This window comes from Schistocerca serialis, chromosome 6, assembly GCF_023864345.2.
Source record: "Schistocerca serialis cubense isolate TAMUIC-IGC-003099 chromosome 6, iqSchSeri2.2, whole genome shotgun sequence".
Classification (NCBI taxonomy): domain Eukaryota; kingdom Metazoa; phylum Arthropoda; class Insecta; order Orthoptera; family Acrididae; genus Schistocerca; species Schistocerca serialis.
In genome coordinates, this window is record NC_064643.1 from 636,272,084 (window position 1) to 636,299,198 (window position 27,115).

General features: G+C 40.0%; 1 protein-coding gene across 1 annotated transcript in view; it reads left to right on the plus strand.

Moving 5' to 3' along the window:
* The window catches only part of LOC126484277 (snRNA-activating protein complex subunit 3-like), a 161,056-nt gene that overhangs the window by 66,084 nt on the left and 67,857 nt on the right, over window positions 1-27,115 (plus strand). Inside the window, exon 3 of the mRNA XM_050107703.1 lies at window positions 19,596-19,847. Coding sequence (XP_049963660.1) covers window positions 19,596-19,847 — 252 coding nt within the window. The remainder of the gene's footprint in view (window positions 1-19,595; window positions 19,848-27,115) is intronic.

The window sequence follows — 27,115 nt, forward strand, 5'->3', positions numbered from 1 at the left end:
ATGGGCAAAATGAGAGCAGCAGGGGAAGAGATCAATCATATGATTAAATGGGGATTATACAACCTACATTTTCACCCTATTGTAGTCCTATATTACCAGTAAGTAAACCAGATTGGTCTGTAAGATTAGTTCTCGATGTTAGAGGTATCAGTAAGATTTTAGTACCAGAGTGCATAAGACCAGACAACTTGGACGAACAGCTTTTATTGTTTTACGACACAAAATACTTCAGTATACTCGATCTCAAGGTGTCCTACTGGCAAATAATGCTCCACAAAGAAAGTAAAAAATATACAGCATTTGCTTGTGGTGGCAGAAGTTACGAATTCTGTGTTTTACCTTTTGGACTGAACATTAGTGCAGGCGTGTTTGTATCTGCACTGGACAATGTCTTAGGACCGGAATTGCTTAGCAAAGTCACTGTTTATATAGGTGATATGCTAATAGCCTCATCCACTTGGCTAGAACATACCAGGCTGATTGAACAGGTACTTCAACAATTTGCAGATTACAGAGTAACAGCCTATTTAAAAAGTCTAGTTTTGGTAAGGAGCAAGACAAATTTTTAGTACATTTTGTGTCACAACAAGGTATATTACCTGATCTGAAAAGAACTTGATGCCATATGCAATTGTCCAGCTCCAAGGAATAAAAAACAAATAAAAGCTTTTTTAGGACTAGCATCCTTTTTTCGTAAATTCGCATCACAGCAATTGATGAACAGTGATGCATTGCTCAACTTGTTACAATAAACTAGGACTTGGTTATGGGATGATAGGTGTGAGAAGGACTTTAATAACATTAAGCAGGCATAAGTCAATGCAAACATTCTTAGCCACCCTCACATGTAGAAGGATTTTTGTCTATGCACAGATGCCTCATCACAGGGACTGGGGGGAATGCTTGTTTCAGATGCGAGAAGAAGAAGGTAAAGAAGTACCCAAGGTCATCAGTTTTGCTGGTCGAACATTATCAGAAGCAGAAAGATCTTACTCTGTCAGAATTGGAAAGTTTAGCTGTAATATGGGCATTTAAAAAGTTTGAATAATTTTTGTGGGGTAAGACTACAAAAGTTTACTGTGACCATGTCACTGTCAATTCTTTTAACATGTGAACTATTGCACCATAGATTAGCTAGGTGGTGCCTATACTTAGAAGAATTCAATTTCAAGATTATTTATATTAAAGGAAGTCAGAATGTTATTGCAGATGACTTGTCCAGGTTACCACAAGGTTTAGAGGAATTTAGTGAATTAACAGAGCAAGATACAGAAGTCAAAACATTATTAATGCAAGGCACAACACAACAGTCTGATTACCATAAATTGTGTAAGCAAATTAAAATTATACAACAGCAAGATTTCAGATGGAGTAAAGTCACGCAAAACCATAAGCAAGATGAAAATGGAAAGATAAGTAAATGGTATCAGAAGTCCAAGGACGTTTTGTTTCATAGGAAACATCAAAAATCTGATCAGTGCTGTGTGTGTATTATTCCTGAAGGTATTAATAGAAGAAGTAAAGGAGGATTAAGATACGTAGTGGCACTACATGATATTTTCTCAAAACATACCAAAATGTATGCTGTTAAAAATGCAACAGCCACAAATATCAGAGAAAGCTTTGAGGGAGACTATATGTGAAGAATTGGTGAAACAAATGCTTCATATTTTGTTGGGCAAAAGTGGAAGCAATTTATGACCTCACAGGGCATAAAACATGTATTAATAAGCTTTTTCACTCAGAACGAGTCTGTAAAGAATTTAACTGGTTTATTATGACATACACCCCCCACAAACACACCCGATGGGTGGAATAGACTCTCCTTTCATGCAAGTTGTCAATAACTTTCCACATTCTTCAACAGGTTTCACACCTGATGAATTGATGTTCCGGACAAAACGAATGAGTGGGAGTCGCCTATACCAAAAGTACCCACTACAGAAATGACACTACAAGACAGACAAGCCATGATCACACTAGAAAACAGGGTCAAGTATAGAAAGAAAATTTATAATAAGAACAGGGTGTATGCGACCCGAGTCAACCGGGAGATCCGCGAGAAACCTGGGAATTTTTTCATCCGGGAGAAAACTGGGAAAAACCCGGGAATTTTTTAGAATTCCGGGAAGTTTTCATTGTTTTTGTTTTCAGTTAAATTTCTGTAATTTTGACTGGCAAGAACCGATACTCTAACAAAGGATATTATTGTTTACCACTATTTCAGAATAATACCGCAACAATAAAACATGAACAAGAGAAAAAACGAAGATAAAACTTAAATTGCAAAGGAAATGCGTCATATACAGCAACAAAACACAGTGCTCATAAAAGCGTCTGCCAACAGCAAAATGTGTCAAAGCCTTTAGGAAGACTGCAATGTTCCGTAACAACACATTGCCTTCGATGAACATGACATTCGTTTTAGCAGTTATGAACATGATCATGCACATGCGCAGTTGAGTAGTACCTTCTCCCGCTTCTGGCTACAGAAATGTGGCTGTTGGCTGTGTAATAAGCAGTCACAGCAAGCAGCTAGATGCTACTGGGAAAAATTTTACTGGAGCGCCCAAGCTGCTAGATTCCTGCATGTGCAGCAGGCCCAGTGCTAGGAGGGGGGTGGGGGGCAAATTCATAATATTGAGGGTAAAAACCTTGTTTCACAAAGCGACTAACATCCAGCACACGTTAGTCTATCGATTATTCATATGACTTTGAAACACATCCCTGTCAGTTTTTGAACATTTTTGAACACTTTCTAAGTTGATTTCTGAATCAATCATAAGTTGATTTGTGAATGTGTGCATAGTGTACATGATGTCTCTGTCAGAGGAATCCTCATCGCATGTAGAAACAAAGTTTCCTACACACAAAAGGGGCTATACGAGCTGAGCGGAGTAAGGCCGAACAGATGAATGACAACTGTTGTCTGATTGTGTGGTTGATTGGGTTTGCGAATGATGAACCTTGTTATAATTCCTAGCTAAATCCATAGATTCAGACTACAGGAGTGTAAATAAATGAATAACGGGTAAGAAAGATTACATATTACCTTCTCGGTGTATGTAAGTAAATGAAATTTTGACAGAAAATTTTTGGGCAGATTGCTATATTAGTAAGGGCCAGTTGTACAGTCCCCGGCTAGCAGCTGCTCTAAATTCTATTCTGGAAGAAGCGCGGAATACGCGTTGTACGAACATGTAGTGACACCTAACCGGAGAATAACCGTGGGATAACTAAACCGGTGATTCTGGCAGAAGTTAGTGGAGTTAACCTGCGAATAAGCTTTGACTTTGGTAGGAACAGTTACAGAACTAGTGCTAACAAGACCGTTTGTTAGAACGAGGAAGGAGAAGAAACGGGGACATCATGCAAATTATGGAAGAATAAGGTGATTCCAAATTTATATAAAAATTTCGTACTACTACTTTTCGATCTCATGCTTGAGAAGCTGGTGCGTATAAATGAAAAGTGAAACTATTTTCTAACATAAAGTGTTTTGCTTGTTGTAGGCCTAATAGGCACTTGATATTGGTACTTTGTGAATTATATTCTGTCGTTACAAAAAAGACCATTTGTGCCAAAACAGTCTCGTTTATTTGGTGTGTATTATAATTGTTGCAGTATTAGAAAGGCCTATTTCATTTTATCTAGTAGAGAGTGACAAAATAGACGTAATCAGATCGGGAAACCACACCAGTCTTGGGTCCTATTTGCATTAACAGCTTTTTCAGTATTAGACAACGACATTTCGACTTTTTTTTCATGTAGTAAAATATTTCACGTACTTTGGTGAGGTAACAGATTCTTTTGCAGAAAGGAAAGTGCGCCATGTAAAGCTGTAGCAAGATTAAAGAGAAAAAAATTCTAGGAGCGTAAGGATTGAAGAAATGTGTATTGTCTTGCTTGTCTCGTGTCTTTACTGGATTTATGTATCCTATATTTAATTTTATGTCACACAGGGCAACAAGTTGTTAGCTGATGGGGAATAAATAGTGCAAATTTTCTGAAGAGGGACAAGATTTCAAACTGGCCAATTGTAAGCAGGAGAGGCACCACAGGACATTTTAATTTCCACTGTCCTGAATATGGTTTGATGGCATCCATTACAAAATATAAAATTCCACAGAGCAAAGCACACTGACGTACGATAGAAGAATGCTGTGTGAAGAGGCGAGGCAATGCCCTTTGGCACACTTACAACCAAATAACATGTCTTACATTTCCTCGAACACATGTTTTATGCATCAGGCTCTCAAGAAAGATGTGCGCTACAATATGAACATATTTTTGAATTTCGATTTTTTCAAAATTTTTGATGTTCTGTCTCACTGTTTCCTCTTCGTTTAATGCTCTCACATCAAATGAAAACAAAACAGATTTCTGATTTCCACCTTTCTGAAAGTAAAGCATTAATTGCCTTGCAGAACAATGAAGTTTTTGTCAGTTTGCTAAAGAAATTTTCTTTTTAATTCCACACACTGTTCACTGCATTTCAAGTGCATGTTTTCAACTTATAGCAATTATGGCATTATGCCATAATAAAGAACCAAATGTACTGGTACTCCAAGAAAATTTACATCCCGAAAACCACATTGAAAAACTTAATATCAGGTCGTGGCCTACTTAACTGGGAATATGGACATACAAATGTGCACTTTAAATGTGGACATTTTAGTATGGGTCTCGAATTTTCCGATGCTCTTGGAGTATCCTCTGATGTTTTGTTCCTTCTATAACATAATGTATGATCTTTTAATGTTTTACACGTACGAACATACGGGCTCCCTGCGACATCGTAGCTGTGCAAGTGCGGTGACACCTGTCATCTGGCACTCTCTGGCAACTGTGGAAACGGACCTATTTCTAAAAGGTCACGCAAAAATATTCCGAATGGTGGTTTGAAAAGCTGTACCATCAAAGTACCATTCCGACTGTTACAACAGAGCTGTGTGCGATAATGTACGATGAATTTCTTAAATCACAGAGTATTTGACTCTCATTTAAAAATCAGCTCTTTGATGATGAGCCATTCAGATGAATTTCGAGCCCAGAAGATAAGACATTTAAGTCGTTATTAAAAATTTGACGATCACATTTGTGTGATATATCTTAAATTGTAATACGCGCATAAAAGACCAACATTGTATGTGAAAGCTTAGCTTCTCTTGCAGCGTATTAATCTTACAGACCAATATTATATGTGAAACCTTTGCGTTTCGTGTAGCAACACTATGTATATTAATTTAAACCATTAACTTTTTCGGTTTGTGCGTTCGCACTACTTAACAGTGATGTTGCTATTGGCCGACTACATCACGTGTCCTAAGCTCTGAATACCCGCTGTCATCGGCTGGCAAGATTACGTGACATGAGCTATGACTGGCTTACAAAAGCGCATCCCAATCTCTATTTTAATGCTTCAGAAAGTAACATGCGGTGTTTGGTGGAGTTCGAATTTATACTTTCGTAATACGAGAATATGCAGCGTATATGTTGCTGCACATCAAAGATCTTTCCAAAACGTGTTTTTTCCCCTGTGTTTAGTTTTATAAAGCGCTGGGAAATTCTACTCCCGTGTATAAAACCATAATCATTCAAAGGACTTACACAGTTCGAAGAGAAAATATACTGCCAGTTAACAGGGAAAAAGTATGTTTTCATCTGGGAGAAAGTCTATTTTTAACTGGGAAATCCAGGAGAAATCGAGGAATTTTTTCTCCTTGTCCTCGTATACACCCTGAAGAAACTGAAACATGATGCTCAATTTTTTGAAGGGCGAGAGTCCTCTTTACGGATGGATCCTAAATTGACAAAATTTGGTAAACTGAATAAGAAGTGGCAATTACTCTATTCAGGACTATATATAATTTCCTAAATACCATACGCTGGGACATACAGATTAGTCTCTGAGAAAACAGAGAGACGAGGTAGATAGCATTTTTTCTTTCTATCATAAGATAATTGTACCTAGTGTACATACCTTAGTGTAATTTTTTTTCTGGAGTGTAATTTAAGATAGTGTAATGCACATAGGTATAAGTAATTCTTTTGATATGTACATGTAAGCATAAAATTAACAGAGTGTGAAGTAATACACCATTTCACATGAAGTGAAATTGTAAACAAAATTAGCTTATGGCTCAGCTGTGCATGCTCAACAATTTGCGCTGACATCAGTAGTAGGAGAGGAGGCATTGACCTATTCACATGTGCGACACACTGGGAGAAGGCGCAACCAAATAGAAATGTGATATGCACAAGTACCTATTGATATATGTACACAGAGATTTAATTAAATATTAAGCTATATACAACATATTTACAAGCAAAGGAAAGCATTATGAAGAAATATAAGAGATGTGTAAGCTAAGGAGTCATAAGATACTGTAGGAAATGTCAGATTCTCTTTACAGGGTAAATGATCATAAAAGGTAAGAGAATAAACGAATGTCTATTAATTTTAAACTAAATATGGAAATATCTGTGGAAGGATGTAATGACCAAATGTATCAGTGGCCACTGAGCTATGTAACGCATCTAGTTTTAAGTGAGTTTTTGAGTTTTTTTTCCGTTCGGTGACCAGTGCATCATTGCGGCCCAGAAGAAGAGAATTACGTCAAGGATTGCAGGTACCAAATTAAGAAACAGGCCACACCTCGAGTAAACAATTTAGTTGTAAGGATATTTATACAAAGGTCATAAGGTAAATGAAAAATGAAAATATGCATTGTTGCAGTATATCTCCATGACATTTACCAGTACCTGTTCACTGCAGAGTACACATAAACGTTTAAGCATGTGATTTTACAAAAGCCAATTAATTTTTATCGTGTCACATGAAAGCATAAATAGTGATAGTACGTGAATGATTAGTCAGTAAACATCATTTTCATGATATAAAAGTTCCTTGGTACGAGGAACATTTCCTCATAAATCCTTGTACCAATAGACGAGTATTTCCTTACCAAACAAAGGAGGCGGCGCCAAGCGTAGTTAGACCAGCAGTGCGTAATGTTTAGGTCCCATTTTGAATGTTTTTCTCCCTCCTCTACTTAAGGAAGAAACGAGCTCCCATAAGTGATAAAAGCCTTGTCTATAAAATGAAGTATAAATTTATCATATGCTTGTATTGTATCATAATAATGTTTATGTAGTTAATTTGTATATGTGATGTGAATGGAGATAAGTTAAAACTAACAAACAACTGTAATAAGAGAACCCAGTTAATGAAATATTTATCACATTTTAAAACTTAAGGATTTATGTTTATGATATAAACAATGGATGGAATGTCAGCTATCATGTTATGTATATTCTTGTAACTCAATACTTGTATGAATTTTCATTGGAAACCAAACTCCATGTGAAGACATGAACTTTAAAGACAAGCAATTTATACAATGTTTTGGACGGTTATATGTGTTTTTCAACAAGTGCACGATCAAGTGTGGTGACATTAACATATGTGCGCAACAAAATAATTTCTGAGTATTTGTGGCTCACAACGCTTGATACATTAATAAGTGAACTATAGTTGTTCAAGCCAGTACTTACCTTGTTGATGGATGCTGTAGGCCAGGGCTCTCTCCACTGAAAATGCGAGTATGATGTGTAATAATGATGCCCGGGCCATAAAAATGGAGATCATCTGCCACAGCATCAGATTTTGAACAATAATCACACACACCCTGCACCCAGAATGAAGAAAAATGCCACAGCAATTCTTTAATATGTAATATCCTGGTGAAAGTGTGACACTCAATGTGAAATCAGCACTAAGAAAGCGAGTGCACGCACATGCAATGGTACCAACTAGCATATTGACCGTTAGCGGCTAGTGCTTAGCCACCAAACCTACTTGTGCACAAGTGCGAAACCAGGCAGTGAGGCTGAAGCAAACTGAACTGTGCACTAAATTCAAATATGCAATGAACTATCATATTATTTATATAATCTTTCAATTTCTTGTAGAACTTTTACATAGGATAAGCTGGCATATACATTCCATTAAATAAAAGAGAAGCTGACAAATAAAGGGCATCGAGCCCCTATCAGCAAATGTAAATGTAAATATGTACATGCAAAAACACTGTACGTCTCCATACCATACCAAAGTACAGTGTGGGGGCAGTTGTGTAGTTACATGGTGAAACCTCTCCCCCCTGGATATGGTAATGTCAAAATTTAATAAAATAAGCGTTGGCAAAGACATTAATTATGAATGCGTGGTAAGGTGCAGACAAATGAACAAAAAACATCATTTACTTTTCTTTGTACATGATTTTGTTAAGCTCTCTCGTATGTAGAAGGATGGTTAAAATGTGAGGAGGATTACCGGGTTGGTTGCACCAAAAATCACACCCATTTAGCAATAGTTCATTTGTTAACCTTAACACATACAAGGATCATGGTGGAACAGCCAAAGAGATAATGCTTAGAGTCCAAAGATGAATGCATATCAAAGACGGTGTCGATTTCATCGGCGCCTCATAGCCCCCCCCCCACCCCCCCATCCCCCCCTCCCCACCCCCGTCAGTACGGAGTAGGCGTTGGCAGGGGTGGTCCGCGGGAGCCAGACCACGGTCAGCTGGACAGCATCATCGGGGAGCTGTGTGGGTAGATGTCATGAAGGAAGGTTCGGCCACCGAACCTGGAAGTTGTTGAAGCGAACCGGGTTTTGTACTAGGCGTGCTGGTCGTGCGGTGACAGGTCGGCCGGCGGTTTGCTGGTGGAACAGAGTGACGATGACGAAGTCTCTGGTGGGCGTGGCGAACACATGAAGCATGTGCAGGTCGACATCGTGAGGAAGGGGAACACATTTCACCAGGTGACAGGAAATGGTGGAGGTTGTGTCAAGAGCACTGGATGAAGAGAAACACATGACTAACAGTGTATAATCATGCAGTATTATTCAGATGCCATGGATTATGTCCAGGAGGACAGGCACAAACACCTCGAGTGAGGGCACGTTCAAGACAAGGGGAGCGGGGGGTGGGGGGGTCGTGAGAAACCTTGACAGGGTGAGGCAGGCGACAGTGGTGAGGTCAAAGGGCCCGGCAGCGAGGGCGTGATCATAGGTAAGCTCGACGTGGGGAGCATGTGGTCACTTGACGGAGTGCGAGAGACCGGAGTAGAGGGCGAGGTCGGAAGAGAGCTCGACGATTGGAGCTGGAAGTCACTCGATCGAGTGTGTAAGTCCGACGTGGAGGGAGTGTTCGGAGCGTCGTGAGCCACGACAGTGAGTGGTGTAGTCATGGCCTGAAGCGGGTTAGAAGGCTCGACGTGAGCAAGCTTAAGTCTGTTGAGAGAGACTGTAACAGCTGAATCTTTCATCTGGATGTCATAGTGCCGGAGAACTTGGTACAAGCTGGTATATGGAGGTTGGAGGGGAGCACAGACAGTGTCATCTCAGAGCATGACATACTCGCAACTGTCCAGAGATTTGGGGACGTGAACCTTAGGGCGGGAATGGCTGGCGGGCGGAGGGATATGGAGGTTGATGGAGTGTTGTCTGACGAGGTCAACGAAGGAAGGTAAGTCAGACTGAGGGTGAGAAGCGGAAGGGCTCACAAGTTCACCAGGGAGAACAATGTTCTGGCTGTATACGAACTCAGCTATTGTGCCTTTGAGGTCTTCCTTATGGATCATACGAATGCCGGGTAGCACAAGGGGAAGGGCCTCCATCCATAGAGAGTTGCGGTGCCAGTGCTCGACTAGCCCATTACTTTGGGGGTGATCTGCCGTGGTACGGATGCGCCAGATGCCGCAAATGTTACAAATCCCGTTGAACAGGGCTGGACTCAAATTGTCTGCCCTGGTCAGTCGTGATGATAGTTGGACATCCGAAACGCGATACCCATGACTCGACAAAAGCTTGAGCAACAGTTTCTGCCATGATCATGATATTGGGGAGGGGGACAGCTTCGACCCAACAAGTTGTTCGGTCAATAGACGAGAGAACATAACGAAAGCCGTTAGAGGGGGAGAGAGGGCCGACAATGTCAATGTGAATATGCTGGAAACGCCCAGGAGGGATCGAAAAGGCACTGAGGGGGGGCTGAAGTGTGCTTGTGTACTTTGCAACATTGGCATGCGACGCAGGAGCGTGCCCATTACTGGCAGTTCTTGTTGACACTTCTTCACACAAAGCGCTCCGCTACGAGGGGGGCGGAGGCATGAACACCGGGGTGGGTTAAATTATGCAATGCGTTGAAGACACCTCGACGGAGTGTGGCTGGGATGAGGGGGCGTAACAAGCCCATACTGTCGTCACACCAGATCTCACCAGAAATGCCAGGGAAGGTGGTGCGGATGAAGTGTATTGAAGAAGTAGAGTCTGAAATCAGGTTTTGTGTTTCCTCGTCGGCAGGTTGGAGGTTAGGCAGTTCAGAGAGGTCTAACAGCGAATGAACGGCGTTGTCTCGTGAAAGGGAATCAGCAACTATATTGTCAGCACCCTTATGTGTCTGACATCGGTGGTGAACTGAGATATGAAGTCCATGTATCTGAAGCGGCGAGGAGGCGGGTCAGCTGGTGGGTTTGTAATGGCCACAGCCAGGGTTTTGTGGTTCGTTAGAACATAGAAAGGGTGTCCCTCAATGTCAGTCTCAAAATGCTTAATTGCTTCGTAGACCGCGAGCGACTCCCTGTCAAATGTGGAATATTTCCGTTGTGCATTGGTGAGCTTGCGCGAGAAGAACTGCAGAGGTGAAGTTCGGCTGTCGATTGTCTGGCTAAGGACAGCGCAGATGGCAGTATCGCACGTGTCTGTGGTGATGAAAAGTTACGCATTGGGATGAGGATGCGCGATGGGGCAGGCCCTGGCAAGGAGATTTTTGAGGGCGGTGAGAGAGTGTCATAGCAGGGGTCCATGGAACGGGCCGAGATCCAGAAGTGTTGGTGCTGCCAAGGCGTCCATCAATGGAGCCTGAATCTCCGCAACCCGAGGTAGATGTCGTCGATAATAATTAACTGGCCCCAGAAAGCACTGGAGCTCTTTGAGTGCCGAAGGTCTGAGTAGGTTTAGTATTGTTTGTACTTTCTCAGGGGGCAATAACAGTTTGCACATGTCGAATGTTGTCCTTGACGGAGGAGCTGAACACAAGAATGTCATCAAGATATGCAAAGCAGAATTTTAGGTTGGATAGCACTTCGTTGATGAAGCGTTGCGAGGTCTGGGTTGCGTAGATGAGTGACGTGTTCAAGCTCAACAAGGCACTTGCGTGTGGTTTCTTGTAACATCGTAGACAGAGACAAGCATGTACGGATGAGATGAGCCTGGCCGATGTGTCACAGTGGGGAGGGGAGGGGGGGGGGGGGGGTTGCTCGACGGAGCACATGGGAAATGAGTCTTGGACGGATGATGAAACACGGTGTTTTGCACTGGGTCCAGTGAAAGTTTGTGGTGTTGCAAGAAGTCAATGCCTAGTATGGGTTCGTCAATTTCACACACTAAAAAAGTCCACTCGAGTTTGCAGTTTGTGGAGACTGAGACGATGTGGGAAGTTGAATCCGAGCATTGTAGTTTAGTTGAATTCATGGCTTGCAGTGGAGTATGATGAGGACAGATGTTTGACGACACTAAGGACGTAGGCAGCAGCGAAAGATCGGCGCCTGTGTCCACTAGGAAAAGGTATCCTAACTAAATGTCTTTAATGTAAAGTTGTCCGCAATTATCCGGTCATTCCTGGACAGAATGGAGCACTGGGAGGTGTCTGTCATGTTGTGCGCAGGAGGCGGCACCCGGACCTACTTGCGATTGGCATTTGGGAAGTAGCAGGGTGGTCTGCAGTTCCGGGCCACCTCACCAAACCGTGTGTGGAAGTAACAGTACGGGTAGTGGAGTTGCATTTCCTGCGGAATGTTGCCAGTGGTGGTGGCCGATGTTCGGTGGCCACAGCAGGTTCGGTTGCAGGAGGGGGTGTGACCATGGGCAGAGCTGGTGACATCCCAGTTGCTTGTTTACTTCTTCCCGGAGTGAGTGGAACGGTCAGCACAGTACGGCCCTGGCTGCGTCCAGACACAGAGCAATGAGCCTGAACCTGAGACTTGTCAGGTAGGCAGTGGCTGGCGAAACAGAGCAGTGATGCATCGTGTAGCTTGTCAGCAGTTGTCATTCTTTGCTTGACAGGTTCAGGAGACTTTTGAGCTGGAGACAGAGCAAAGTGGATGTGAGGAGATAGTTTATCTGACCAGATGACGAGGAGAGCTGAGTCAGAGAGTAGATCGGCACTGACCAGGGCATGTGGCCATAACTGGAAATTTGAGCTGGATACAATGTGTTACATATTCCAAGAAATATCCTTATAGTGTTATTATTTATTGTAGTGCTATTATTTAATCATGTAAAAATCATTGTAGCTGTAGTATAAATTTTTGACATGTTTCCTGTAGGCAAACCAAATGGATTGCAAATGTATGTCATGAGATGAATAAAACACAGTTCATCCTGATCAGATCCTATGCTCCTTTTGCACCCATTTCTGTATCCTAAGACTCCTACCACTGTGAACGTCAACTCTGTAAGACTTGCCCTATGCACCCTCATACCACCACCTATACCAGCCCTGTAACTGGTACACTATATACCATCAAAGGAAGAGCCGCCTATGAAACAATATGTGGTGTACCGGCTATTATGTAAACTCTGGTTGGCTTTCTACATTGGTATGACTACCACTAAGTTATCAGTTAGGATGAAGGGTCATAGACAAAGGGTGTATACTAGCGGCACACAATATCCTGTAACATGACAGTCATGACCTCGGCACCTGTTTCACTACATGTGCTCTCTGGATTCTTCCCCCTGACTCCAGTTTCTCATGACTGCATGCTTGGGCGCTGGCGTTACATGCTCTTAATACTTGGCACCCATCTAGCTATAATTTACATTAATCCTCTGTCTCAGCATTTCTTTTCAGTAACTATTTCTTTCTTTCCCCTGTATAGTTTTTTTGTATCCCCCCCCCTCACACACACACAAACACACCACATATTTCTATCACTTACAATGCACTTAGCTTTCCCCTCTTACTAACTCTTGCATGATTATTTGTCAGTAATCTCTGTTTTGCTTATTACTATTATCTTCCACATTTAAGCTCTCAGTTTTCAAATCTCATGTGGTGCAGTTCCCAACAATCATTCTTTCCTTTTCTGGGCAACTTTTTCATAACTCTCCTCTTTTCCTAAACCTCACTGGTCCTTTTCCTTTGTTCTTCTTCTTTCCCCTTGAACCCTTCTGCCAGAAGATGGAGCCACTGGCTCTGAAAGGAACTTCCACTTGATGAGCAGATTTTTTTATCTTTCCAGATAGAGTATATTTTCCAAAATCGTTTTCATTGATATATTACTCCAAAAGAAGTTTCATAAAGGTTCTTGGAAATCACTAGTTGGGAAAACTAAAACCAAACTGACCACCTGTTATTAGACATTAAGCATAAAAAGAGCATAGAAGATGTAAGGTCATACAGAGGAGCAGATGGAAACACAGATTACTTTTTACTTGTTGGGATGTGTAATACTGGATGAAACAAATGAGCATCAGCAACACATCTGGTGTAGATAAACTATATCAGACTGAAATAACTTGAAGATAGCATGTGGCTGTGAAGAATAAGTTTACCAAAGGAGCTGAATGGTGAAGCGGTGACTGTTGATATAATGTGGACCAGAATAAAGGAAGGGGCTACATATGCAACAAAGGAGGTGATACGTGAAAAGAAAAAAGAAAAGAAATTGATTTCATCAAACAAGTGAGAAAGCAGTAAGAGCAAGAAGAAAAGCAATAGAAAGATGGATAAACAACATAAACTATGAAAACAATCATACATGAAAGTGAAACAGTGACCAAATAGAATATTGAGGAGGGCAGAAGATGGAAAAGTATCAAACTAACACATGGATAGAAATTGAGGAGGCAGGTCAAAGAAACAGCGGTAGACAAATATTCCAAAATATCAAGCAAGTGAGAAGTGGAGAAAGTGATTAGTCTCTCAGATGATAGTTGACAAAGAAATGATCCTAGATAGATTGGAGGAACATATTGATAGTCTGTTTGTAAGATCCAGAAGAGTTGTTTCAGCAAGCAGAACAGGAAAAGAACTGTGGAGTAGCTGATTTTATTGAAGAGGATGTGAGAAAGGCAATAAATAGTCTGAAGAAGAGAAGGGCACCAGGAGAAGATCAAACCATATCAGAGGCGATAAAAGAGGGAGATGGAGATCTCGTTAAAGAGTTGATCAGGTTAATCAGAATCATATGGAAAAGAGATGATCAACAGAGTGGAAGCTATCTATCATTGTAAGAGTTCATAGAAAGAAAATTGGAGTGGCCTTAATAACTATAGAAGCATCTCATTGCTGAATATGAGCTACAAGGCCTTGTCTTGATAATACTGGAAAAACTTAAGGCATATGTGAAGGACATAGTTATCAGTTATCAAGCAAGTCACGAAAATATACAATTGACCATATACAGGGTTATTACAAATGATTGAAGCGATTTCACAGCTCTACAATAACTTTATTATTTGAGATATTTTCACAATGCTTTGCACACACATACAAAAACTCAAAAAGTTTTTTTTAGGCATTCATAAATGTTCGATATGTGCCCCTTTAGTGATTCGGCAGACATCAAGCCGATAATCAAGTTCCTCCCACACACTGCGCAGCATGTCCCCATCAATGAGTTCGAAAGCATCGTTGATGCGAGCTCGCAGCTCTGGCACATTTCTTGGTAGAGGAGGTTTAAACACTGAATCTTTCACATAACCCCACAGAAAGAAATCGCATGGGGTTAAGTCAGGAGAGCGTGGAGGCCATGACACGAATTGCCGATCATGATCTCCACCACGACCGATCCATCGGTTTTCCAATCTCCTGTTTAAGAAATGCCGAACATCATGATGGAAGTGCGTGGAGCACCATCCTGTTGAAAGATGAAGTCGGCGCTGTTGGTCTCCAGTTGTGGCATGAGCCAATTTTCCAGCATGTCCAGATACACGTGTCCTGTAAAGTTTTTTTCGCAGAAGAAAAAGGGGCCGTAAACTTTAAACCGTGAGATTGCACAAGACACATTAACTTTTGGTGAATTGGGAATTTGCTGCACGAATGCGTGAGGATTCTCTACCGCCCAGATTCGCACATTGTGTCTGTTCACTTCACCATTAAGAAAAAATGTTGCTTCATCACCGAAAACAAGTTTCGCACTGAATGCATCCTGTTCCACGAGCTGTTGCAACCGCGCCGAAAATTCAAAGCGTTTGACTTTGTTATCGGGTGTCAGGGCTTGTAGCAATTGTAAACGGTAAGGCTTCTCCTTTAGCCTTTTCCGTAAGATTTTCCAAACCGTTGGCTGTGGTACGTTTAGCTCCCCGCTTGCTTTATTCGTCGGCTTCCGCGGGCTACGCATGAAACTTGCCCGCACGCGTTCAACCGTTTCTTCGCTCACTGCAGGCCGACCCATCGATTTCCCCTTACAGAGGCATCCAGAAGCTTTAAACTGCACATACCAATGCCGAATGAAGTTAGCAGTTGGTGGATCTCTGTTGAACTTCGTCCCGAAGTGTCGTTGCACTGTTACGACTGACCGATGTGAGTGCATTTCAAGCACGACATACGCTTTCTCGGCTCCTGTCGCCATTTTGTCTCACTGCGCTCTCGAGCGCTTTGGCAGCAGAAACCTGAAGTGCGGCTTCAGCCGAACAAAACTTTATGAGTTTTTCTACGTATCTGTAGTGTGTCGTGACCGTATGTCAATGAATGGAGCTACAGTGAATTTATGAAATCGCTTCAATCATTTGTAATAGCCCTGTACTTACTATGAGAAAGGTATAGGAAAAGTTTTGGGAATTTAACAAACCAAAATTTTCCACTTTCATAGAGTTTTCGAAGGCATAGATTGAGCCTTTACAGTACCCTTATGGAGTTTGAAGCATCTGAGAAACTATTCAATCTGGTAAAATCATCTGCAACAGAGATGAAAGTTAAAGTAAGTTATCAGGGAGGAAGTAGAGGTACGGACATGGTGAAGTATTGTCAGCTGTGTTATTTAACCATGTCTCTGAAAAAGTTGTACGTCAGATGAAAAGAGTAGAAAATTGCATCAATTGGAATATAAATCTATAGACACTAGCATATGTGGATCATATGACAGCTATATCAAAGTCAAAAGAAGAAATGATAAAAATAGTGCATGTCCTGAGCTGTAGTGCAGGGAAAGTGGGCTTGAGAATGAACCCAGAAAAGACAGAAGTGAAGGAACTAAGTAGAACCACAATGTGCCTGGGAGTAGTGGGAGATTAAGTTGAAGGTAATTGAGAACTTTAAATGCTTGAGATCTACTTCAGTTGGAAGAATAACATCGAAGTAGAAGTAAACCAATGAATTGTTAATGCTTACAGATCATATAACAGCCTAAAACCAAACAAAAATAAGGTAATATCAACAAAAGTTAAAAATGAAGGCATATAATACAGTGATTGCTCCAGTGCTGTGATACGGTGGAGAGTTGCTGAGTAGAGTACTAGCGAGAGTGATAGAGGAAAACCGATGGTGCTCGAGAGAAAGATTTTTGGGTCAGAGGGAAGAAACGGGATGGAGGAGACTGAAAAATGAAGAAATACACTGTAATGCTTCAGATTTTGATTAAAAGGACTGCCTTATTTTCCTGCTTGAGTATATAATCAGGTAAGCCAGAAGTATTAACTGTTACGTAGCATGTTGTGTCCTGAATATGTATGAAAAAGTCCACACTTCTCTTGAGGAGTGTAGTCCAGTATTAAGGAAAATATTGTTCAGTCTTTGTAAATTTTGTTAAAAGTGAACAAGCTTCCAAGCAGTTTATTTAAAATATACTAACTACAGGAAAGGTGCTTGTTTTGTATCACAGTATGAGTTTTAAAGCTATATTAAGAATAGTGGTGGAGAGTAGCCTCTCTGGAATGTGGATCATAACTTATTCAGTGTTAGAACTCTCTCTGAAGGTGGTTAGAAAAAGGAAAATCAGGAAGAGTGATTGGATTTACTTTATACAGGGTAATCTTAATAAATTTATCAAATCGTAACTTCAAGAAACGTTTATATGGAAGTAAGTCAGAGACTTACAGTCAAACATCATCTGTGAATTGTCGATCTGAGCAATGACGCATTGTCATTTTTCTCAAATGAGCATTTTTAAACTTAAACTTTAATAGGAAGTTATTTGAAAGATTTATGATCTTTTGTCTTTCGGTTAAAGGATCTGCAACAAATTTACACTCTGTGAGGGCAATATACTTAACTAAAAGAAGATTAATATGCAGTGAGGTGACAGCATTATGTATGGTCAACCAATAACTTCGTCAAAATATTTTGTTGTATTGGAAAACAATCTAAAATCTCAAGATAATAAGAATTCATACACCATCTATATAAATCTGCGGTACGTTTTAGCTATTGAAGTGTTATTGAACAGTGGAATGTGTGTGGTATTGAAAATTTTCAAATGCTATTTTTTCAGCTTAATTGAAGCAAAGCAGTTTGGTTATTGCAGTACACCACAACAAACTTTCGTAATATTGTACAAAAAGCAAAGGTTAGGTGACGACAAAGGGGCTGGCCATGTGGGTGGATGACAGATAATGCTATTCCAAAAGTCGTGTTGGTAGGAAGAGCACAAAGTAATTGTTTCTGGGGAAGACACGAACAAGATAGGAGAATGGACTGTGGGGAGATCTGCAACAGGTATGGTTTACAAGAAAATGAATTGATACTGCACAGTACAGGATGTGCTGGAGGCAGTTTGTAAGGTCGGTGCGTGGTCTACAGATCCCTGATCGTTGGTAAGGCAATTAAGTAATTACATTGTTGCTCTATACTGAATAATTGTTTCTCTCTACTGAACAGTGAAGTTGAGGAAAATACAGCTGGAAGAGGATAGTTCATATTTGCACGGTAAGCAGTGCTTATGTGACAGAGAGTAGAAACGATAAAACGCCGGTCTTAGGAAAGGAGTGGTATTATAGTAAGTGGAGATGTTCCACCTTGCTTTAACCACGTATTTCATATTCAAATTTGTAATGTGATGATGAACATTCCTATGATTTACAGATCATTTATGGTGGATATTGTTGCCACTCAAAAGAAGAATGTGTACTAATTACAAAACTGATTGAATAAAATAATCTCTGTATACAAATAAATATATTGGCCACTTCATTAAATATGAATATAATGCATTAACATACACTGGCATTGTAATTGATGAGCCCTCTTTTCTTGCTTCTTGAATCTCCATTTCTTCTTCTCTAAGTCCTGTAATTATTTCATCATATGTGGTGTTGCCACTGGGTTCCGAATATCATTGCGTGTTAGTTTGACTGTTCTCAGAATGATATTTTCCATCTGAGTCTAGACACATTAACCCAAGCTTTGGAATGTAAAATAATTATTTTCTCTTAGTTGCACATTTGTTTTGCCAAAGTTAAGTCAGGGCAAATTCCCCTAAATTTGTTGTGTGTAGTACAGAGAGGGATATGTTTATTCTTGAAGAATACGTTACATTCCGTGTCCAAAGGTACTCATTATGCTTCTTTGAAAGTGCCTCATAAAAAAATTTCCTTTTATCTCTCTTCTTTTCATTAGTCGTCCACATTAGCCAGAAATACGTCAGCTTAATTTTCATATTATGCTAAAATAGTTTTATTCCTTGTCAAAAATAGCAGCATTGGGTAGAAAAAAACTTTTTCAAGACGATGTATTTTATTTTCATCGGTGGTACAGACACAAGAGTATTGTAGCATGTAAGAACAGTGTATATGAATGCTACTAAACCTCAGGTAGAAGCGAGCATTAACAGCAGAACATATTTCACTACAGATGGATAATTCTTTTTCTTTTTTTGGTTGTTACAATAAATTATTCACAAGAAATTTACAACAGTTAGCATTGGGACCTTGTTACGATTGCTGGCAGCTGTGTAAGCAGTGGCAATGGTTGGCTCAACATCTGTAGCTACAGCAGCAAAGATTTAACCGTTAGCACATCACATTGCTTGCCCTCTCAGTATGAAAAAAGAAAAAAGAAAAATACATTTATGAAATATATTTTCATATAACATTGTATCACACAAATAAAATCATTTAAATTCGCATAAACTATTTAAATTACTAGTATGCCATTTGGATTCAAGTACAACTGTGTTCACAGCTCCAATACCTTGTCACACTACTTGAACCTGCATCAAACCAGTCCTTAAGGTAAATAATGAGGAGCATCTATACAGAATAAATAAAGCTGATGTCAGAGACCCAAAGTATTTGAGTAAGTATCTATAAAATGATGAAGCTTCAGCAGCAAGTCTTCTGAGTACTCTTCTTTGGCCCTCTGTGGAATGATGAACTTTCTGTTTGAAGGATGACCACTCTAGAATATAATGCCACAATCTTCACACAAAGTTAATGTACTAAAATGTAAATACAACAGTGAAGACAAACTTAGAACATTGTGCTAAACAAGAGGTATTTCCTTTCTGCTCATCTATTGTTGAAGTTAATTTTCTATACCATTCATCTCCAAACTTGCTAGAGATTTAACTTTTGATTGTTTCAGGATGACAAAAAAGGCCAAGGAAGAGACCTTAATCCTGGCGATGACATCCTGTTAATCATTAGAGTGTATGAACCTTTCTCATCCGTTTCTGGCTCTCGGAAAATCAGACCAATCACTTGCAGCCATGAGATAGCTGTTCTGGGCAACCAAACTCTTGATAAACTTAGAGATAAAATCGTGTGTCCATCTGGGTTGGCAGTCGATGGTGACCTTAGTGAAAATCCTGAGAAGAGCTCGGATAAGGTTGCAAAGGTAAAACCTATTGATAAATGAAGTTTTTTTTTATCTAAATTGAAACACTTCAATTTGATAGATCTTCATATGTATCCAATCCTGTTCTTAATATATGATCCCTGAACAAATTATTTATATACTTACTAAAGATTTTGCATTATAGTTTTAAAATATACTAGACTGTTAAATCTTCTCATATGTACGTTTTCAGTAACTTTTCAATTCGGGACTGACATTTTAAAGCTGTAATTATATATTTTTTTTAAAAGTGCAAAATAATTTATGAGCGTAGGAAATAACATTTTGTGCTTCAAGGCATAGTTTAGTTTCTCTTGTCCTGCACTGAATAAAGAAAACAATGACAGTGATTAGTACCAAAATTAACAGTCTTTTTCATGGTGTCTTATTATCTTCTAATCCCAATATTCCAATGTTGATTGCTTTGTTTCCATGGTTTGTAATAATTTGTTCATTAAGCAATGGTATTGTGTTACTTTTACAATGGGAATGAAAAGTTCTTGATCTGACATGAAAGACTTGTTAGATGAATGTGCACTTATTTTTAAACATAGTTCTCTTTTTGGACACTGCACTTTATCCACAGTTTTTCCAGTGAATGGATTTCATCCTCTGGGTGTAATAAAGAAGGGTTTGTAAAATGTTCATGTTCAAAGAAATTTTGGCTGCTTGCCTGAAATGGATTTGCTTGAACATTCAGTTTGCTGGAAAAAATTTAAAATTGCAGATATTTATGTGTTAATGGATAACATCTTCAGTTGCTTCAAAACATTTTTCTGCTAGAAAATGAGGGAATCCTTCTAAGTGAAAGAGAGTCAAATTTCTCATTACTAAAGCATATACATCAACTGGAATGTACGGTACTGGACTACAGTTTTTGACTGATGACATAACAATGTTAAGTTACGTGGTATCACCGGTCTGTGGGTTATTTGAAGAGGGTGTTTGATTGTACATGATGCGGCTTTCTGGTGTGGAATTTCGAAGTTTTGAAACTTGTTTGTTGTGTTGTTATTAGTGAGTGGTTGCAATTATAGGTAGATAGTGGTGATTGCTTTGTTTTGTGGTTTGGAATTATTAGTATCTGTCATGGATGTGACAAAGAAATTCAACAGTCATTTTTTGAATGCCATTATGGAAAATAATGTATTTGGTGTTAGGGATGATCGTTAGTAGACGAATTGTTTTTGATGGGTGAGCTGTGGTTTAAGGAGACTGAGTTTTGCAAGTAATGGTTGGAATGGATTTTCTTTTTTAGTTTTTATTGTTTTGTTTGTTAATTAATGGCGGCTTCTTTATCTGAAGTGCAGACTGAAGGAAACTTGACATTATTAACTAGAGACTGAAGTAGCGCCTCTTTCAGTTAACATGCAAACTAGCATGGAGGATAAGTGGATTTGGTGAAGGTCCAATATTTATTGTAACCCATAGTGTATGTTAGGTTGGAATGTTACTGTTTGGTTGTGAGTTAGTGAAGCCAATGAAAGTGAATTGAAGAGGACAAGCTATGGTGACGGACTGATCCATAACACAGCCTGAGTTCTAGGTTAGTTTGGTAGTTAACTCGCAGCAATCACTTTTAAACTGATTGTTTCAGTATAAGATGCACATGGTATGGAGCCAGTCTGTGTCAAGGATGGGAGAGGGGGGGGGGGGGGGGGGCACTTGAAGGGCGGTGGTTTTTGAAATGAAAGAGAGGAATAAAATAAACTTTTGACCGTGTTCCGACAGTGTGGTGTACCTGAGGGTTCATCCAGGTTTGACTGGAGGAGTGCCCACCAATCTCAGTGTTAGTGAAATGCGAGAATAGGAAGGGGAGAGAAATGTGATTACTGTTTGAACTAGGCAGTGGCCAGTCAGCGAGTGCACTGATATAGGCAGACGGCTTGAGGCCATCTGTTCTGTTTGAAAGCTATAAACTGAGATAGCAATTCCACTGAGTCTCCTCCCCAGGACATGCCCAGCAGGAACCATGTGACGCCTTTCTCACATGGCCCTGTTGGCTAGCCACTTGTGTTGAGTACTTTAGTGGATCCAGCAGAGGGCTGAAAGTGTACCCTGTTATCAAGTTTTCTGGAATTAACTGCTTCCGTCTTGATGGACAGACTGGTTTGTCATGTAGGTACTTTAAGAGCTCATGCTGGAAACCTATGCTTGTAACTTGGTTGCAGCTACATGCATGGAAAAAAATATCAATGAAGTGTCAATGAGTTACCCCTAATACCCAAAACTGGCTAGGGGCCTTGTACAATCCTTTTACCTTCTGTAAGGCTCACATTAGTGGGGGATCAAACTTTGTTGGGGTGTAACTCTATGGGAGAAATTTGTTACACTTGTTTGTTTTTATTGTTGTAAAGAAGGGCTCGTTCTACATCAGCATTTACATCTATACTCTGCAAATCACTGAGAAGCGCATGGTAGAGGGTATGTCCCATTGTACCAGTTATTAGGCTTTCTCCCCAGGATTAATACATCTGGGGTTGTAGCATATTCCTAGAGTCATCATATAAATCCAGTTTTTGAAACTTTGTTTACAGATTTTCTCAGGATAGTTTAATTTTATCTTCAAGAGTCTTTCAGTACAGTTCCTTCAGTATCTCTGTGACACCCTCCCATAGATCGAACAAAGCTGTGACCATTTATGCTGCCCTTCTCTGTATATACTCAATAACCCCTGTTAGTCCTGTTTGGTACGGGTCCCACACACTTGAGCAATATTCTAGAACCAGTCTCATGAGTGATTTCTAAGCAATCTGCTTTGTAGACTGCTGACACGTGCCCCATATTCTACTATTTTCTACTAATAAACCGAAGTCTACTACCTGTTTTATCCATGACTGAGCCTGTGTGATCATTCCATTTCACATCCCTACAAAGTGTTACACAAAGGTATTTCTGAGATGGCTGATTCCAAAAGTGACTCATTGGTATTATAGTTATATGGTACTACTTTTTTTTTCATTTTGTGAAGAGCACAATGTTACATTTCTTGACACTTAAGGGGTGTAGGACTTCAAATGGGCCGACTTGGAGCAGGAGAGGCATCACAGGACATTTTAATAACCAGTGTCTATACTTTTACAAATAAATTCATAAAACTTTGTCAGCATCACCAGGAAGGATTCAGGATTCACACTCATTGCAGTGGAAGTTCAAAAACATAACAAAATAAATTTTTTTACGTGTCAAATTTCATCATCTTTTTCACTTGCTAATGGCAGCATTTGTTGCTATAGGTACACTTTTCTTCATAAGTTAGAGAGATTCTTCAATGAATTTTGCACGGCATAAATACATACCATACTTACAGGTGTATGAAACTCCAGAATTTATTTAATTTATCAAAAACGAATGAGCTGTTATATTTTAAACTTCATGTTTAGAAAAAACACAAGTTTTATAGTTAATTACCTTGATTTCTACCACAGTTTTTAATAGATTTTGAAAACCCTCGAGTTTCATACACCTTTAAGTATGGTTTGTATGCTGTGCAAAATTCATCGAAGAATCTCTCTTACTTATGAAGAAAAGTGTACCTATAGGAACAAATGCAGCCATTAGTAAGTGAAAAAAATGATGAAATTTCACATGTAAAAAAAATAAATAAAATAAAATAAAATAAATAAAATAAAAAAATAAAATAATAATAATAAAAAAAACCATTTGTTATGTTTTTGAACTTCCACTGCTATGAGTGTGAATTCTGAATCCTTCCTGATCATGCTGACAAAGTTTTATGAATTTATTTGTAAAAGTATAGACAGTGGAAATTAAAATGTCCTGTGGTGCCTCTCCTGCTCCAAGTCAGCCCGTTTGATGTCCTACCCCCCTTAAAGCATGTTGCCAGCACCACTGTGAACCCTAATCAAGATCTAACTGCATATTTATGCAGCTTCTTTCAGACAGTACTTCATTATAGATAACTGCATCATCTGCAAAAAGTCTTAAAATACAAATTACTGCTCAGAATCACAAAAATTTAGTAAATCCCAGTTGTCAGAATATAGACCTAACATGGTACAATCCAAAAATCTCTATTCACTATGGGATTTAACTAATGTCTCAGAAGTTTGTTCAATATACGTAACTCTTGCTTGATTCAGTCATGCCAAAATACAAGAGTATAAAAGCTTTTACTTAGTGCAGAAACATAAGGATAATATTCCTATTTAAAATGACGGAAACACTCCATGTAAGATGAAGTTTCCGATTCTAGATGTAACCCCCGTAAAATGTTTATTTAACTTGCACATCTAGCTCAAAAGCAAAATGTAGCTATAACTACAACTTTTGGGTACACATGTGTGATTAACGTTAGGAGTGGTACCTTCCGATAGTTTTAAGATGTTATTTACAATGATGTATGACTCAGATACAATTAATGTTAATGAGACTTCCAAAGTTAAGAGCAGGACTGGTACTGAACAAGAACTAAACATAAAGTCATTGGTAGGTCAATCAGCAGTTTACTAATTATGCCCAAGAAAAATAAATGGACGTTCACTACCAATGGTAGAACCACAAGAGAGGACTGCTAGAGGGATGCTGCAACAAGGGAGGCTCGTTGCCTCAAAATTATGGATGTAAAGGTGCGAGAGCAAAACTGGTATTGCCAGAAGAGTTCAGCCTGCACTATCCTTTTTCAGCCAAAGTAGAAATAAACAATAGCATCAGTGACACAGAAGGTGGATAAGAATTAGACACAGGAGGGTGAAAATAAGCTGGAAATGACACATCAAGTTCGGCAGAGCAGTCTGTTGTGGTCTTGTCCTCTCAGCAGCAGGAAAAAAATTGTGCCACAGAAAATGTGCCCAAACTAGTTCTGTCCTATCTTGGGTTAAGTCCCTCATAACTGATGAGGAAGGGAACAACTCTGAAAATGAATTTGAATGAATCCTGAATAAAATACACAATTAAATCCTACATATGGATCTAGATTAACCAACATTGTAACCTCAGTTGGAAAAACAGCATTATACATGAGCCAGATCATCTTATAAAATGCCACTCTCGCAACTTGAGTACAATCACATGGGAAGACTAAAACCATGGTGTCTTTATATGGTCTTAAAACAAAAACCCACTTTACCATCGCTGTGTTGTTTGCTGGTCAAGACTGGATAGACTGCATCAGTGTTTCAAGATATAATAAATTAGCATATGTATGCATAATTGTACAGAACAAATTTGCATAAAGGTTTTAAACTTTCAGTGTGCTGATGATGATTTTGGAGGCTGCAGACACAAGTGTTTTGCCACAGGGGGCGCTGCAAAGCCCTTGAGGCTCTCACGTCTGTGGAGCAAGGTGTCGAAGGGGCAGACACTACACACAGTGGTTGCAAATGATACTAATAGGTAAGATGGAAGAAGGCAGATGGGATAGTGACACAAAATCAGTGGGGAAGCAAATGTCACAAACAGCTGAAATACGCTGTGTTAGCCAACCATGTCTTGCTAGTCACAAGTCGCTGGACATTAATTGAAAGCCCTACCCAAGAATCATAAAAATGTAATTTCATAAAATACAAATGTACTCAGATATTTCCATAAATCATTCTCCATATTTCCTTTGTAGTCACAGAACCCGCAAACATATAGTTAAAGTTGAGCCATTGTAGGAAGAAGAGTCTTATCTAGCCACATAGTAAAAGTGCTAATTGTTCTTTTGAGAAACAATATTTCTTTCTATTTTGGCTCATCAGAATATAACTTAAAATAGTAAGATTAATAAACAAATATTTCCTAGCAAATCATTTAGCACCCTCAAAACTAGAGCTTCTGTATACCAATAAATTTAGCTTCAAATTTCCACTCCAACAAAGTCACTTAAAAAGTAACACACAGAAAACTTGCATCTATAACTAAAGCCATTCACAGGAAGTGTCTTTTCCTCTGTACCTTATCCAATAGCAGATCGACATAGAACATTGTGGTGTGACACTATGTCTGTTGGGTAGCGAGTGATGGTAGTATGGTGTATGTGGATGGCACGAGCCAGGTGGCAGCTGCTGCCACAGTGATGAGGTGCAGTATGTCCCCAGCGTTGAGGATCAACACCATGATACTCATGTAGTAGAGTAGGTGGGGTATACCAATGAATAGGAGGCAAATGGCTGCGCAGCCATAAGTAACAGTGATATGGTGCTGCCCAGCTGAAGGTGGTACAACTCTGGCCATTATGGACTGCACAACTAGGAATGAAACAACTTGGTCAGTAGGCAGGCAGCATGGTGGATGGCAGCAGGGCAGCAAGACCAGCCACATGGTAATCGACTAGCGAGTGGTACTGCTGGGCCCAACTACAAGCTCAATGGGAAAGGCTGGCAGGCAGAATGTGGGCTCAGCAGGTGGATGACATGCAGCTAGTGGGTGACACTTTTGGGATACAGAACAGAGGTATATGAGTCACACCGACCGTAAACAGTGCTCATGTGCTTCGAAAGGCTGTGAAAGTGGCATAAACCCAGCGCATGATTTGCATTCTGCAAACATGCAGCCAGCTCAGCGACGTGTTGTGCTTGGCAACAGGGGAGCACTGGCCAGCTAAAGCAGTCATAGAGTACCTGTGAGTCCCAGACTGGTATGCAGCTCAGGTGCAAGATGTGGCTCAGTGCACTTGTCAAGACTCTGATCATGCTGGTGGGCAGGCAAACTGGACTTTGCTCATGGCACATTGGAATACATTGATGGGGCGTGCTACGGACAGTGCGGCAATGCACAGCCACGCCTCTGGCCTGTGTGATCTAACTGTGGAATCTCTTTGTAACTGGGCACATAGTGATGAAAATAAACCAAAATCCAGTCTAAATGTTAGCAAAATACAGGAATAGGAAGGGAAGAGAAAGGTGGTTCATGTTTGGACTAGCCAGTGGCCAGTAGGAGAGAGCAGGGACAGAGGCAGACAGCATGAGGCCATCTTCTCCATTGTGAAACTAGGAACCAAGGGAGCGACTTCACTTCCCTCTGCTCCCCAGCCCAGGACACGGCCAGCAGCAGTCAAGTGACTCCTTTCTCACACCTCCCTATTTTCTTGCAAGTGGTGTCTGTACGTTAGTGCATTCAACAAAGGGCAGAATGTGTACCTTGTCAGCGGCTTTTACTGAAGGATAGGATGGTTTGTCATGTAGACATTGCAAGAACTAATGCTGGAATGTACATCTATAGCTAGGTTGCAGCTGCGTACCTGAAAGGGAATTTTAAATTATCAGTAAAGTATTTGTGAATTACTCCCATTAACCCAAACTGGCGAAATGCCATGTACGTTTCGA